This window comes from Centrocercus urophasianus, unplaced genomic scaffold, assembly GCF_019232065.1.
Source record: "Centrocercus urophasianus isolate 14NV4802_14NV808 unplaced genomic scaffold, USGS_Curo_1.0 seq_15, whole genome shotgun sequence".
NCBI lineage: Eukaryota > Metazoa > Chordata > Aves > Galliformes > Phasianidae > Centrocercus > Centrocercus urophasianus.
Window position 1 is genome coordinate 43277325 of NW_024884697.1, and position 16298 is coordinate 43293622.

General features: G+C 41.8%; 2 protein-coding genes across 8 annotated transcripts in view; both read right to left on the reverse strand.

The window, feature by feature from the left end:
* Window positions 1–286: 286 nt before the first annotated feature.
* On the reverse strand, window positions 287–7465 carry NDUFA12 (NADH:ubiquinone oxidoreductase subunit A12). Its single transcript, XM_042816208.1, has 4 exons — window positions 7353–7465; window positions 6115–6197; window positions 5691–5778; window positions 287–564 (listed from the first exon to the last, which is right to left on the reverse strand). The coding sequence occupies exons 1-4, from the start codon at window positions 7439–7441 to the stop codon at window positions 384–386; spliced, it is 441 nt and encodes a 146-aa protein (XP_042672142.1). The 5' UTR covers window positions 7442–7465; the 3' UTR covers window positions 287–383.
* A 2407-nt stretch (window positions 7466–9872) lies between these two features.
* Window positions 9873–16298, reverse strand: part of NR2C1 (nuclear receptor subfamily 2 group C member 1) — a 52510-nt gene continuing 46084 nt past the window's right edge. For 5 of the 7 annotated variants that reach the window (XM_042816115.1, XM_042816118.1, XM_042816117.1 and 2 more), the window contains one exon: window positions 9873–16061. In XM_042816115.1, the coding sequence (XP_042672049.1) occupies window positions 15887–16061 (175 nt within the window). In that variant the 3' untranslated portion in view covers window positions 9873–15886. The remainder of the gene's footprint in view (window positions 16062–16298) is intronic. The other 2 variants (XR_006168370.1, XR_006168369.1) reach the window with 2 other exon arrangements.

Consider the following 16298-nt stretch of genomic DNA (forward strand, 5'->3'; position numbering starts at 1 on the left):
TGTTTCACAGCACTGAATGAAGGCCATGGGCAGGGTGTGGGTGCGCTGCCACTCTCAGACTGGCACTGTATTCTTTTGAATGGTACAACTGCAAGAAGTAACTGCCATGGAATGATTACCATGCTAAAACAAGTGAGGGTGGCTTATGTAAACAGAAGAGCCACTAACAAAATGACAAAAAGCTGAGTATCTAGCAGAAGACTTGCTGTGTATTCTGCTTCTCTACTTCTTCCCAGTGTTTTCTCACTTGGTTTTCCCCCCAGCTCAATAAACGAAACTACAGCAGTCAGAGGAAGCTTTTACTTTAAATAAAATTAGTGAAAATACAGTTTGCACTGAAGGCCAAAGTGGAGGCAAATCACTTTTTGCTGTTGTTTTGCCTGTTATTTGCTAGCTGTTGTAGGTGGGACCCACTCCTGTATCTTCTTGCGTGTAGTAGAGTAAGGGACGTACTGCCCAGGAGTACCACTCTGGTTGAACTTATGGTTCTCCCAGATAAATTTACGAGCAACTGGAGGATGAGTAGTTGGAGGGTCATCCGTCATGGAGTGAAGCCAGCGATGCCTTAAGAGGAAAAAAAAAACACCACATTGTTAAGGCATAGTAAGGGGTATTACATGACCTATAATGAGCAAGAAGTCAGGTGGTAAAAATGGCACCAAAAAAATTTGTGGTTTTTTTCTGTTTGCTTTTAATCACCAGAAAATTGTGCTGCACAATGATATTTCAATAGCCACCTCCGAAGTCTTTGTGAAGCTGCCACTTGGGATATGGGATAATGATTTAAGTTCACCTAAGCAATCACATAAATGTTTACTGGCTCCACAAAAAAGTGATTAATACCAGTCAGTAATGCAGCAATTAACAAGTGAGTATAGTCATTACCTTTTACCTATGAACTACATGTCAACTCTACCTCCCCTGCAAATAACACTAATGTTCAAGGAAAGCATCTTCCATAATAATTCACAGAAACACTGCAGCGGGGATAAACTGAATTGATTTTATCCCATTTCTACTTCAGTGCCCAAAGCAAATTTCAAAACTGAATCATTTTTGTTATAAGCCAGTTAACTGTGCATGCAGCATGAAGTACATGTAATGAGACAGAAGTGAGGCTTTTTGCAAGCTTAGGGATGCTTTTACTGAGATGGGATAAAAACAGGCTTCTGCTTATCAGCTTTTGTCAAAGAATTCACCTAAAAAATATGAAGTTCTCTGATACTAGTTGTTATTAGAAAGCCTGAAAATTACATCTTCATCCCTTAGCAACAACTCCTGCAGACTGCACTGATACAGCAATACAAAACCTCAATAAAAGTAGTATGAGAGAAGCACGTGTCTGACTGAGGAGTTCTACAGAAGGTTGGATATTTTTTCAGTTGAGTAGATTCTAGGTATTCGTTTAGAAAGAAAAAGAAATCAAAGCCTTGGATATTACTTTAGTTTAAAAAAAAAAAAAAAAATCACTTAAAAATATAGAATCACAGAATGGCTTAGGCTGGAAAGGATCTTAAAGATCACTGAGCTCCAACTCCCATTCATGGGCAGGGCTGCCACACATCAGATCAGGATGCCCAGAGCTTCGTCCAACCTGGCCTTGAATGCCTCCAGAGATGAGGCATCCACAACCTATCTATGCAGCCTGTGTCAGAGCCTCACCACCCTCTGAGTAAATAGTCTCCTCCTAACATCTAACCTAAATCTCTCCTTTTTCAGTTTAAAACAGTTCCCCCTCATCCTCCCCTATCACGCCATGTAAAAAGTCAGCAGATTTCTGTCTGGAAGAAGGAGATCCCATAGCAACTTGCTTCAAAAAAAGGTGAGTTTGGAGAAGTGGGGTCATACACTTACACTCAATAACCCAGCATCCCATTGCTAACAAAATGCAATGCAATTGTCACCATACCCCACCATCCTCCCATGTCTCCTGCCCCCCTGGAAAGCAATACACATCGAGAGGGAAAACAAGTGTTTTCTTGGCTAAAAATGCAGTTACAAAAGCCCTGACAAAAAAGCTGGAGCAGATGGAGCACAAGAAATGCTTTAAAGCTCAATTAAAATTGACTACAATTCAAGCTTACACAATGCTTTGCATCTCTCTTCCAATACAAGTGTATGCACTCTCACTTCCTGAAATGTGAAATTATTATAATATTGAGTTTATTTACTCATGTAACTCAGAAGACAGAATAGTTTCATTCTCCATTTCAGACTGGATAGCTTTGCAGTCACTCTAAGACTAAGTCCATGAAGTTTTCCAAAACAGTATTTTGGAGAAACACTCTGTTTGCTTTCAGGACTCTCTGGCACAACATCAATTCAAAACTGAGCTCAAGTTTCAATGGACCAGCAAAAAAAGCCCCATTCAGTCATATTTTCTCACTGAAAGTAGAAATAAAATTGCTCACCACAGGTGCTGAAAGAATTTTCTCCAGAAGATATTTACAACATTTGTGGTCTCCTCCCCATTTAAAACATACAAAAACTGAAAATTTTGCTTTGGAAAGACTTTCCCCTTGACAGCATCCCTCAAAGAGTCCTTTGAAGCCTCGGTGTCTCAGACTCTACTCCCAGATGCTCAAGAAAAGCTCTTCATGCATTAGACTGAACAGCAGAAATAAAGAGATTTGACATCTTGCAGATGGCCAGATTTCTGTACAAACTCTGCCTATAAATCCATGCATGAAAAAATAGGATTCAAAAGCAAGTAATGACTTAGAACCTGAAAAGGAGCAGACGGCTTCTACAAAGCAAAGAAAATGAGGAGAGCAGCAGCTTGAAAGAGGCTGAAGCAGTTTCCTGAGACACAGAGCAGCACTACCAATATTGAGGCAGGTAAAGCCTCCAAAGTTCTGCTTTGGAGACAGGAGACACCTTAAAATACCTTCAAGTGCACTCAAGACCATGTGGGATGCTCTCCCCATTCTTAGACAAATATTTAAAAGCGGAGTGATTTCAAACTGAAGCTACAAAGGACTAGAGCCAATCAGATGTTGTATGAACTGTCAAACAGGAACTGGTGCAGCACAAACTCCAGAGCTACTAGCTCTGTGTCCATCTGCAAGGTTCAGTCACTGGCTATGTAAGCTCAGGCTATTTGCCAACTTCCTAAAATCCACTTATTTTTTCCCAAACGAGCCAACCATGCTGCAACAAGAAAGATGAAGGGGTGTGCTACAGTCAGAGGGCATTTCAGTGCTGTCCCAAGAACTTTAAGTACAAAAGCAGGAATTTAACTTTGACTTAGTGTAACCAGAGTGTTTTTTATATTCTTACTAAAGACAGCCAGCCTTCATTCATCCTCCCAGGTCTATGGATGGGAATAGAAGGAAAAAGGGACAAGAAACACCTCCCTTGTGTACCCATGGGAGACAACTGATTTCTCATGCAAGCTTCTGCCAGATAAACTGTACAGTAATGTGACAGAATGCCACTGACCCAAAAACACTACACCAGCATTTAATATAGTTATGAAACACAAGTTTATTGTGAAGCTGCTAAATGGATGGAAATTCCCTCCCTCCTCTCCTTCCTGATTAAACTCTTATTCTCACAGGCAGACTTGAAAAAGAGTGGAAAAAAGAAAAAGAGGAAAAATACATTCCTTTCCATTTCGGGGTATGCTGGCTCTTAAGTCTGAGATGCTACATTCCTCCCTTTTCTGGCTGCCTGATCAGCTAAACGTAAACAGTGTTAATTATGAAAATTAACTTATATTTGAAATTTCATGTTATGAAGTTAGCACTCCTACAGCCTGCAATGCTGCACAGGTTAGTACCAATTGTTCCACAAGTGTCAAAAGGATTTAAAGAAATCAAATGTGTCTCCAACAAAGTAGATACCATCACCTTGATTCTGATGCTAAGAAATCCCTGAGTAACGAGGTTAAATAAGATCATGTAAATCACAACAAACCAGAAGGCAACATATTCCACTGGGGCAATTTCTTAAAACAGCTGCAGCCCCAATTCCCTGCATAGCACACATCTGTCAAAGCAGCTCTTGATTTCCTTCATGCTGTGATTCCAGCACATCCACTGTCAAAAGACATCACACCAATTATTTCAGAATCTGAAAACTGCAAAAATGGTGCTGTGCTGTATTACTGCACGAGGCATTCTTCCTTCCTGCTTTTCCCTTCTTGCCAATACCTGGCAGACAGCTAACGCTGACAACATTAATTCCTATTTCATTTTTTTCCCAGCCAATCGCTTTCAGAATTCTCCAATATGCCAAAGTGTTTTTCCCCAATTCATCACCCATGAAATGCGAGGTTCACCTGACTGCATCTCAACAGTCCACAGCATTCCACAATCCTGAATGCACGCAGCTGCCCACAGAGTTATCCTTTAAGATGCACGGTGTACTCAACAGCCAGAAACATGGAGCTTGCTCAGCTTGAGTGAACAATCCCAGTTCCCTCAGCTGCTCCCCATCAGACCTGTGCTCCAACTAAAAAAACAAAACATAACAAGAGCAAAAAACCCCAGAAGAATACTGCACAGCTACATCTCCTGACGCTTTGTGTGCATGTGTAACCTTTCACGTCTCATTGCCCCAATCAGTGCTGATAATAACGACGAGCCTACTGTTTCTTCCAGTGCATTTTTACACAGTAACAGGAAAGCTTTTCACCTCGCTGCTTTACGTGATGTAAACATGCCGTTCTACCTAGAAACATGACTGATACTCAGAAATAGACTTGGTAGAATATTGCAAGGACACAGCTAGTGACACATAAGCACGAGCAAAGAAGGAAAACACTGCCTCAAAGAAATGATAATAGTGAAAAGGATAAAAAGTGGAATCAAACAACAGTTATTATGCAGTCAATAAGGACCAGCTCTGCACTGGCATACACATGCTGGTCGTGGAGATTTCAGATATTAATGTCACTTCTAAAAACTGATGCCACAAAACTCATACTAGAGATGAAAGAGAAAGCATTAACTGCATTAAACGTAATTTGAAGACGGGGGAGTTTGAAGCAAAACTGACTGCCTAGACAGCCTACCCACGCACTGCTCAGATGTTCTAATAAGAGCCACGTCACTCTGTCTCCCATGCCCACATAATTTTTAACCTATTCCATACATCTGCACATATATACAACATTTTACATTTCAGCTGCAGTGTCTGAAAGCTGCATTGTTGTTTTTGGGTTTTTTTTTGCTGGAGTACGCACAAATCAAAAATCTGGGTTGTGGTGCTTCCCAGAGCCTAAAGCATAACCTGCCCATCCTGTGATCCTGTGGCTGTTCCAACATTTCTGAATACTGAACACCTCTTTCCAAGAAAAGAATGGGGCTTTGAAAAGGAGAGAAGCTACAAGAACAGGCACTTGTGCCTGCACAGAGCACTCCTGGACACACTGAGCAGCACTGTAGATTTTCTACCAGCTTTCTCCTCTCTCTCATTAAACAGTGTGCAGCTTAATCAAGGAAGAACTTCTGTATCTACGGGAACACTGTGTCAAATGGTACCCTTCTTCTGCAACTTAAGCATCCAGCAAAAACCTTTCTAACCTGAAATGAAAACTAAGCAGTCTGAAGCCTTTTTATCATGCTGCCTCCAAGAAAACTTATCGCCAAAAACTGATGTATTATTTTTTATCTTCTGCTTTGTAATACAAGAACACATACATGCAATTACACAATGTATTCAAGTTACTAAGTCAAATGTCTTACCATTCAGGGGGCACCATACTTCCATCAACTTCCCAAAATGTATTTTTGCCATTCATTTCACTAGTATATATGACCCATCTGTGTCGACCTTGATTAAATGAACAGAAACACTGTATAAACTTAAGAAATTAGTTTCACATAAAGTAGAAAAAGCATGAAAACATAAGGAAAACTATTTTGCCTAAAAATATCTGCTATTATGGGCCATCACTGCAAGATAAGTACAGCTATGACTAGGAAGCAGACCAGGATTTGGTTCTTTTTGAGTTTTCTGCACTTTTATTGTCACTGCAGTCTTACATTAGTGAACTTAGTGCAAAGAGCACTAAGCAAAGAGCAAGGAAGATGGGCAGGCAATAAATCCTAATTCACCAGCAGTAGAGCTGGGCTGCCACTCAGGAGGTGGTCACATCAGCACACGTACCAAAGAAGTTTCTTTTGTCTTCATAGTACTTGTTTCCGTATTTGTCAACTCCTACCAGTGTACCAGTCTTCAATTCGTTGACCCTGTGAATTCCCAGAACAGCTTTGATTACCTTTGTCTCAGAGTGAAATTGCAGTATCAGTTTTTTTTAGAGGTTAGCAAAAATCTGTAATTAAAACTCAAACACGTGTATCTAAAGCAAAACAAACAAAGGAACCCCAAAATACTCAGACTTAAGAAGTGCAAAACGTAATCACCAATTCCTGCAACTGACAGCAGCTTGCCTTCACTGTGTGCCCCACTGACAGGACAATGAAGTCATACAGACAGGCCTTGGAGGGCTGTTCAGAAGTTCATAAACCTTAAATATCATGTGAAGTGAGTACCACAGGCACACCTATGACTTGCATTCCACTGACATGTTTTAAAGTGTTTTCCCCCACCTAGATCTGCATATTTTTTCCCCCCTCTTCATTGACATTCACCTTAGGCAGGATCACATAAAGTTTCAGCTGCCTGCTGTGCTCTGGGCACTCTCCATCCAGTGCCAAGTGACAGAACACATGTACACCCATGCTTCTTTGGCTGGAGTTCACTTATCACTTAAAGAAGCACTCAGACTCCCACATAATTTAAGCCTAAGCAACTAACCTCAGGAAAAGGGATGTTCCATCACTGCTCTCCCTTCCTTCTTTCCTTCCCCTCCTCGTAAGGATTGTTATGCCTTGTTCTGGCATTCGTGCCCTGAGCACCAACACCAAACACTAAGAGGCATTTAGAACCTCCAAAGGATGTTTCTCAGCCAATTTCAGTGAGCCCCGACCAAGGAAAACGTCTCCAGGCACACAAAGCCAGAATAATTTGATTTTTGGTGTACTGATGTTAAAGACTGTCCTGTTCTATTCTGCAGCCTCACCTCAAGCACTATGTGTGGGCACAACAGTACAAAATGGTCATAAAGCTACTAGAGAGCACCCAAAGGAGGGCTACAGAAATGGTGAAAGGTGTGAAGGCAAGGCGTGTGAGGAGCAGCTGCGGTTCCTCGGTTTGCACAGCCCAGAAGAGAAGAGCTGAGGGGCAGCGCTGAGCTCTGCTCTCCGGGCACAGCCGCCAGGGCCCGCGGCCCGGACCCGGAGCGGCCGCCAAGGTGACCCCACGGGACGGGGAGGGGGGGCGAGGCGAGAGCCGGGAGCCGCCCGCTGCTCGCTCCAAGCGCGCCGCGCCGCGCTCCCTGTTACCTGAGCAGCTGCAAGATGGCGCCGCGGACGCCGCCGTGGCCGCTGAGGTGCTTGAAGGCCCGCTTCATCACCTGCACGTACTCCGCCATCTTGGGACGGCGCCGCGATTGGCGCGCACGGGGCGGGGCGGCGGTGATGGGATGGGCGGAGCGCCGAGCTCCGAGGCTGCGCAGTGCTCGTTCGGTTGTTCTTTAACTTCACAAACCGTTGTTTTGCTGCAAGAAGAAAGATCTGTGAAAAAGAAGTTTTTAAAAAGAGGCCAGCCAACTTTTGGATCACTAAGCAGCTGCAACTCCCAAACCAGTTTCTAAGGATATTCACGAAACTGGTGAACCTGGTCATCTTCATTGACTAAGAATTTAATTCTGAGAACGTTTTCTCTGCTGGCAGCGGTCTGAGAGGTTTGTTTGTATCTTTTTCCCCGAGGGTTACAATGGATAAGCTGGGTCACTTCATGGATCCATGTGGCACCGTGTGTCCTTGTGGTTACACTGAGACGGCTCTGGAGGATGGCACTTTGTAACTCCAAGCTGGGAGAAGGGATTTCAGGCCTCACCTGCAGTACTGTGTCCAGTTCTGGGCTCCCCGATGCGAAAAAGACAGCGATCTCCTGGAGAGAGTCCAGCAGAGGACCACAAAGATGTTAAAGGGCCAGGAGCCCCTGTGAGGAAAGGCTGAGCGAACCTGTTCAGCCTTGAGAAAAGAAGACTGAGAGGTGATCTGATTAATGTTTATAAATATCCTACTAAGTGTGGGAGTCAAAGAGACACGGCCAACCTCTTTCCAGTGGTTTGTGGGATCAGGACAAAGGAAAACAGCCATAAACTGGAGCATAGGAAGTTCTGCACCAATATGCAAAGGAACTTCTTCAGAGTAAGGGTGACAGAGCACTGAAACAGGCTGCCAAGGGAGGCTATGGACTCTCTGTCTCTGGAGATACTCGAGACCCACCTGGACGCCTACCTGTGCAGCCTGCTGTAGGGAGCCTGCTTTGCAGGGGGGCTGGACTCGATGATCTCTGGAGGTCACTTCCAGTCCCTACAATTCTGTGATTCTGTGATTAGTGTCATAATGCAACCTTAATCGTACAGCTTATTGAAGCTTTTATGGAACAACATTCGTAGAAGCAGGAACTTCTTACAGCATCTTTACATTGCATTTTGATTCTTCCTCAAGCCAAGTAAGTCTCCACAAAGAATTTCATTGCCATTAGTCCCAGTGCTCAAATCCTATTGCATCTACTTACAGTGCTTTTGCTAACATCTGGTTACCATTCATGAAAACTCTATCTTACTGCTCTGTTCAATGTTATCTTCAAACTCTATGCAGATACCGTGATTGAATAATGTAGAATACAAGCACAAGCATAATGCTTTCCTAAGAATTTATACTGGGGTACCTTTGGAAGATAGCATTCACTTGACTGTAAAACTCATGGTCCCATAAATAATTCTGTATTCCCAGTTTCTAAGATTTGATGCTAAATCTCTGTTAGATACGCTGTGCCCCTAGTTTTGTATGTTGAACTTCACTGTCTTAAAAACTGCCTAATCAAATTTAATGCTCGTTTTTTTTTTCCCCTGTGGTTCCAACAAGTCGCACACAGTGACAGAATGCCATTCTACACAAGTCCTGAACATATCAGTTAGCTCTTTCTTTTCTAATACAGAATCACAGTGTAGAACACAAGAACACATTTTTTGAAGATAAATCCATTTCTTGAATGATCCAATGATTGCGAAGAAGAGTCTCATTGAATCCTATGTTTTATTTTTTTAAGAGCTTTATTCAGTGATAAATTGATTTTGAGAAACCCAAGTTCAAGTATTTCACAGAAAGTGTAAAAAACCAACCCACAGAGCAATTCAATATTTACATTTTACCTTACAATATATATAATTGTTTATCCCACTGCAATTCCTTCTGTTCTTTGTATGAGAAGTCATGTAAGTTTATGCTGCAATGATTTCACAACTAAGGAATATACATTTGCATAATTAATTGGAATTCCTCTTGCAATTAAAATAATAAACCCAACACACAACAACCCAGCTATGTAGATTTTGAAAATCTGCCCCATCCTTCTAAAATTTCTGAGTCTCAGAAGCAATGTCAAATTCACATCACCATTCTTTACATTTTGTGGGCCCAGCCTCTAACTGTAGTTCCTCTCACTCTGGTCTGCACAGTGCAATCTCTAATGCTTTCCCTCTTGGATTTGTAGCCCTCCTATAACCCACATTTCCCAAAAGCACGATCAAAAAGTTTTTCACTTGTCTTCCGCTGCTTTAAGAGATTGATTCACGGTGTGGAGCCAAGGCTCCAGGTGCGATCTTACTGAAGAACGGAGGTATTCTGTAGTTTTCAAAAAACCCCACAAACATTCTAGTGTGACATACTTCTGTGACAATACTAAAACACTCAAAACCAACTGTGGTGGCACTTTTAGAAGACTCATGCCGCTTCTTGAGAAGTGCTTGGGCCATCTCACTCAGCAGCTGCCTCTACCTTTCATTTCCCAACAGCAAAATTCCACTGGCTACAGTGTGAAAGAAAAACTTTCATGAGAGCTATCATAAACCAAAGTATGTAGCCATTCAGCTCGCTCTCTGGTAAGACCCAAAGGTAAAGCAGGGTTGAGGTCTCCATAGTGGAGCTTATGTATGTGTTCAGCGTCAGCAGCCACAAAAACCCCATGTGTCCTGGAGTGACTGCTTCGAACGGAGGTCAGCTCCAGTGCCATGACTCAGGATACATTTGGTTCCTACACTGGAGCCAAAATGCACAACCCGAGTTCTGATAAAAGATTAATGTAGCAGAAAATTGTGTTACATATTAGCAGTAGCACATCAGGGTGAGGATAGTATTTCACACTGCAGAGCTGAGGGTAAAAGGAAGACTGAAGTGGCTGAACAGGACTGCTTACAGGCATGGGTTAATGTGACTTTGTGCACATAAAGGAAAAGCAGAGCTCAGGAGAGAAGGGCTCCCATGATGAAGCAGAATCGTTATTTGGGGTTACTTTATACAGAAGTATGAGGAGGAAAGACAGGACTGTTAGAGATGTTGGTTGAAGACGCTGCCGTCTAGACTTTTGTTATTTACCAGAAGAGCACTTCTGTCTAGAGAGCTCTTCCTTTCTTCCCTCAGAGGTGACCAAAAGGCTGTGAAATATGACTGGTATGGGAAGGAACAGGTAGTAGATTAGCAGTCTGACCAGAGAACAGGGTTCTGTGGAAGTGCAGGGAAGGGTAAGTTTTTAAAACAGAAGCAACAAAGCAACTGGAGTACCTGCTAACGGAGGAGGAAGAGAGTCTGACTGCTTATTCCCTCATCAGCATTACCCACACTTACAGCATACAAAGCTTTCCTCTACAGTGCATTACCTACTTACTCCACAGTACTTCATTTACTTCAGGATGAATGCATTTCAGAATCTAGGCAAGGAGAGAATGGCATCTCATTTCTCATTTGTTCTTGCTATCTGCATATTAACGCAAACATCACAATCACTTGTAACTGAAGACTAAAAAAAAAACCAGACAGCTCTTCAATTGGCACTGGGAAATCAGTTCTAGAAAGGACCCAAACTTGTCATCATTTCACAATCCATAATGAATTGAATAAACTTCCCCAAAAATAACTATTACTTTACTTGGCATGAAGATCTGTGATCAGAATTCATTATACCAACGGCTATATGTAGTGCTTTAAAAGAAAAAAAAATGTTGTTAAATTCAATTCTATAACAAATCATTAATTTCCAAATAGCCAAGTTCCCAGGGCAGAAAGGAGCAGTAAGCACAAAAACAAAGAGTTCACAGCAACAGGGGTAGAGAACAGCAAGATACTGCAGTGGTCACAAATCCCAGAGAACGAATCTATTGACAACACATCATTGTACAGTAAAGTGAAATATCCAGACTCTTTGGAATCATACACACTGCTTCAGGCTGTAAGACAACCTGTGTAGAACACTAACAGACAGGTGATTACTATTGCTTTCTCTAACAGGAAGTTACAATTTATTTTTAAAAATACAGCCAAAATAGACCTTTACAAATTCAGGTTTCAAGACATTTACAATGAATTTTTTATACCACAGCAGAACAGGTACAGCGATATTCTAATGCCTGTGCTGGGAAACCACAGCTGCTGAACAGAGTAACAGAGCAGTGACTTTCACTGAAGCCAATGGTCACAGAAGAGAGGTACCAACAGGTTATAAGTGCAGAAGGTACTGCAGTGAAAGTGCTTTTGAAGCAAGTTTAAAGTAGAACAATTGTTTGTATCAGGAACTCTACCAGTATGAACCAAGCCCCCTAAACTCATATATATATGCACAACATACACTTCCAAACTAGTCCATTTGTTCTGTGTATCACTGCTCCCATCTGAAGGGACAGGATTCCAAATGTATCATTTCTTCCATTCATGTGATTGATACAGAAATGAATTTTCACAACATTGAACATTTTAAAGCTGTCATAACAGAGCTTGTTCATTCATTGGCAAAGCAAATTATTAGTAGTAAGTGTTGCAGTTTAGTTGTATTCTGACGAGGTATGGAAAATTTCAGAATGCTGAAGATCAGAAGGTTTAAAAACATAAAACATAAAGGTCACAAAAATAATGAGGTACTTTAACATCTACAGTGAAGTGAGCCTTACTGCTCGCATTTGTGTTGGCTGAACAACAGTGTGACTGAACAGCAGGAAGGGCAGCCCATTCCTGAGAAAGCCCAGTTGTACCTCACTCCTCATCAAGAGCATGAACTCACAGTTAAAGAACCCAAAAGGATAAATGAAAAGTCTTGGTAAGAAAAGTGAATAATACAAACGCAGCCACCTGCACTATGGGATCCACCTTCTTGATCATCAAGAAGACAGGAGAGAATACTCGCCAGGCAGCACAGATCAGCACGCCTTTAACCTACTGCACTTACACTGAACATTTATGAAGAAAAAATGCAACAACCATTGGGAAAAAGGTTACTTACCAGTAGGCAGCACTTTTTGCAGTGTGTTGCATATCTGCACATTCACTCTATACAAGTCCAAACATTGGAGGTATCCAAGATCATGGTTTTTTGGGGAGGCCCTTACCCCTCAGGTAACCCTCAGGTGTACATGCATCTGTCTCCCTCTTTTGTTTCACCTGACAGTCAGTATGGAGCTTACATTTGGTTAGCCACCAACAGCAAGGGGAAGGGAGGGCATGTGGTTATCGCACAGATGCACAGCAGAAGTAACTGGAATCTTTTTGAGATAAATACCTTTTCTTTTTGGATGAGTATGCCAATAGCCACACAATACATAAAAACTGTATGCCACTTCTTGGCAATGTGAAGATCTCTTGAACTAGCTTTCCCTTTTGTAACAATACTATACAGATATTGAGCAAAGCCCCAAACGCAGCCTGGGAACTACTAGAGTACATCCTCATTAATGATGGTGACTCAAGTATACTGCTATCAAAAGAGGGAACAGAGTCTGTAACTGAGCTTGGAGCGTCCTGTTTGACTTCTCACCTGAGAAAACTAGATTCTATGATATCTGCAAGTTTTTGTCACGTGAAAGGGTGTGACACATGTCTCTTGCTACCCAACACAGAATGCGTAGTCTCACATCTGGAAACACTGGATTTAAAAAGAAAAACATGGATGGACTGAATTCTTGATTTAAGTGATCTGGCAAAAATCTCAGACGAAGCTCAAAAGATTTTGCCAGGAGAGTAACAGAAAGAGATGTGGGAAGGGGAAATGTCAGCCACTGAGATTTGAAAGTTCTGCTGCCATGCAGAGGTGACAGGCATCCAAAAAGAATGTCACCGTGGTTCTTGTGCTTCTGAGTTAACACAGCCTAACAAAGATGTCCTGATCCAGCAGTCAGCAGTGACAGCAGTTCACACTTCCCTGAAGTAGGCCAACTTGTATTCAGACTACGGCGTGAACGGGGAACAAGCAGAATTTCAGAGCAAATTTCTATGGCCACATCCTTCAAAACTCGGCTCTCAAAGACAGATATGCTGAAGGATTCAATCCCTAAAGATGTACCTCTCTACAAACACTGGTATTTTCTCAGCTGTTTCTGAGAAACAATACCATGCAAAAACCACATTTGCTGAATCTTCTGGTAAGCTGCAAACAAAGAACTGCTTGTCATGCCTGAGGCACAGGTCCCAAAGGCTAAAAAAATATAAATCTGCAATGATGCGGGAGAGATTTGCAGTCTCTACTGCATTTAGAAGGAAAATGGGTTATCTGAATTTGGAGAATATTGGGAATCAAATTCTTCCAATATTTGGAATGCCTGGTAAACCATTTACAAATTATTCAGGAGTAACCTCCTGGCAACTTCCTTGAAAGGTCTAAAACAAGTATAACTGTTCCTGCTAGCAACAGAGAAGGGCTGGAAGACAGGGTCCAACTTTCTGAGGAAACACGAATAGAACAATTCACTTCCCATCCACAATTTGGTCCTACAGACGGCAAGATGGCGGGGCCAATAACCACTGGGAGGAGACAAGCACAGCATATTCGCAGCCGTTGTCTTTCACATTTCCATGACTACTGCCCTCTTGAGACAGAAAAAACGTCCTCACACTTCATGAACTCCAGGGAACACGAATACAGAGCCTCAATCCTTCTCCTTTCAACACATGGACTGTGGGAAGGGCTCAGTCACGTGGGAAGCTCCAGCATCTTTAAAGGCTGTTCTCCAGAAAGTCGCTACATGCCAAATTCAGAGCAGGGGAGAATGGTTCCATCCCATCAGAGGTCCTCAGCACCAAGCATTTCCATCTCTGGGTCCGTGTATGAGCAATCCTGTAGTACAGCCTCTGGTTAGAAGGTGGCCAGTGAAAGATCCAAACAACTCTATTAGTAGAATTAAAAAGGACACAATAATTCAGTGTCAGTTTTCTGCTTCTTTTTGGCTGGCTGAAATCCTTGGGTGCTGAGAAAAAACACAGAAATACCAAAATCTCATCTACCTGTCCTCTCAATGGCCTTGAGGCATGGCCTTGGAGTTGCAGGTACAAAGGGGCAAAGGCCCCCCTCAAAGCTGATCTTCTGGCTAATTCTGGCTAATTGGGCTCTTCCTCACTCAATGCTGCCACAGAACTAAAAAGTTCAGGATAAATGGAACTAGGCCTCAATCCAAGATTTAGATAAACCTGCAAGCTGCTGTCAGCAGCAGACCATAACTTTTCCTAGAATCTCTAATTTTAAGCAACAGATATTAAATGTGCTAGGAATACATAGTTTCCCATTGCAAAAGGAAGCTAGGAGTGAACAACCATCAGTGTTATTTGACAATGAGGCACGTTCCTCAAGACAGGAAAGCATGCGAACCCATCTTTTATGGAGCCATGATGTGTAATTCAGTCTACATACATAATCTAGACTCATTTCTAACAAGGACAGGCAAAGCAGCAGAGACCAATCTTGTATAAACAGAAGTACTGGATTCAATAATTTCTAATTTAAAAAATAATCACATGAGACTGGCTGACTGGAAAAGACAGCTAAATAGCCAGAGGATAACAATAATTAAAAAAAACCAACAAACCAAAGTCCTATCCAAGAGAAATGATATGAACACATGCACAGAATTCTAAACAAGATTCGTTACTTATAAAAGTGGTTGAAAGAAAACTGAGACACATCTCGAATGCCTCCCTCCCTGTGTGCTGAGTTTGAAAGAGGAAAGAGTACTGTGAAAAATCTTTAACTTTTGAGAGCAGAAAAAATAGGAGGCTGCTCTCTTTGAACACCTGCAGTACACAGTTCTCAATTTTTCATAGTATCAAACAGCTGATATCTACCAACACACAATATTACAGCACAGTATACCCTTGCATCCACAGAACAGTCAATACTGATCCTTTGCAGCTTTACTTTTGATCAACTGCACCAACATGTAAGCAGAATATTTTAAAGTGTGAAATTCCTCTACCTTCCCTGCTCTTATAACAATATCCACTGCTTCATTCAACCTGAAATAATCTCTTTCCAAAAGAATAGAAAATAAAAGTTTGGTTATAAATGTCTCCCTTCCATAGAAACAATGCCCTTTTCAAGACGTTTGGTCTTATTTTCCATTTAATCAGTGAGAAAGAACTAGCAGCAAAACACTGAAAACACAACGCAGAGAGGAAACTTAATTTATTTGTCTAAAACACCAAACTAAGTTGAGATACCTTAGTTCAGTCAAAGCTTCTTCCGTTTCTTCACAAGCCTGCATTTCATAAACAAATATTCCAAGTTCATCTATCTACAAAAATAGGATGAACAATTCTTGACTTTCCTCAGATATCAAGTTAATTTACAAGTCCTTGAAGATCAGATGAAAAATAGGAAGCGATCCTATATTCCTTAAGACACTCCACCGCATTTCCCAAGCGTACTGGAAAGGAGGAACACGAGTCTTCTTTAGAAAGGTGCGTGGGAAGGCCTATTGCCATCTCTTGGAGACAGAGTATGCATTTACATCACCATGACTGCCATGGTACAGAATCCTTGGTTGCTACTTTTATACGGCATGACCGATTATTTGAGTGTTGTAGTCTGCCGTCTCCATTCGCAGAATGTACGGGATGATGCTATCAATCTGAACGTTTCCTATTAGTCCTGCAAAGAACAGCTCTTCAGTAATGGCAGCACTCATCAGCCTCAGGGCAGGCAATCGGAGAAGAAGTCGAGACAGTCTGCAAAAGGAAGTTTGGCAAAAAGTCACTTTGGTCACACATTTTGGCCTTATCCACAGCCATGTTACTGAGAAGAAAACAAAACATGAGTAAGGGACAACGGCGAGAGAAATTTGCTATATTTACTTCATGAGAGGCTTAAATACTTAGATCAAAATGCTATCTTTACAGTCAGTCATTTCTTCGACGGCACCAAAATTGTGCATATATTAGTCAATGGACTGAACAATATTTGGA

What these genes read in the sequence shown, in the direction of transcription:
- NDUFA12 (XM_042816208.1), bottom strand. Translation starts at nt 7,441, where the DNA reads ATGGCGGAGTACGTGCAGGTGATGAAGCGGGCCTTCAAGCACCTCAGC. An exon ending in GCCATCTTGCAGCTGCTCAG is followed by an intron (nt 6,198 to 7,352) that starts GTAACAGGGAGC and finishes GGGAATTCACAG; the next exon opens with GGTCAACGAATTGAAGACTG. An exon ending in AGTATGGTGCCCCCTGAATG is followed by an intron (nt 565 to 5,690) that starts GTAAGACATTTG and finishes TTTCCTCTTAAG; the next exon opens with GCATCGCTGGCTTCACTCCA.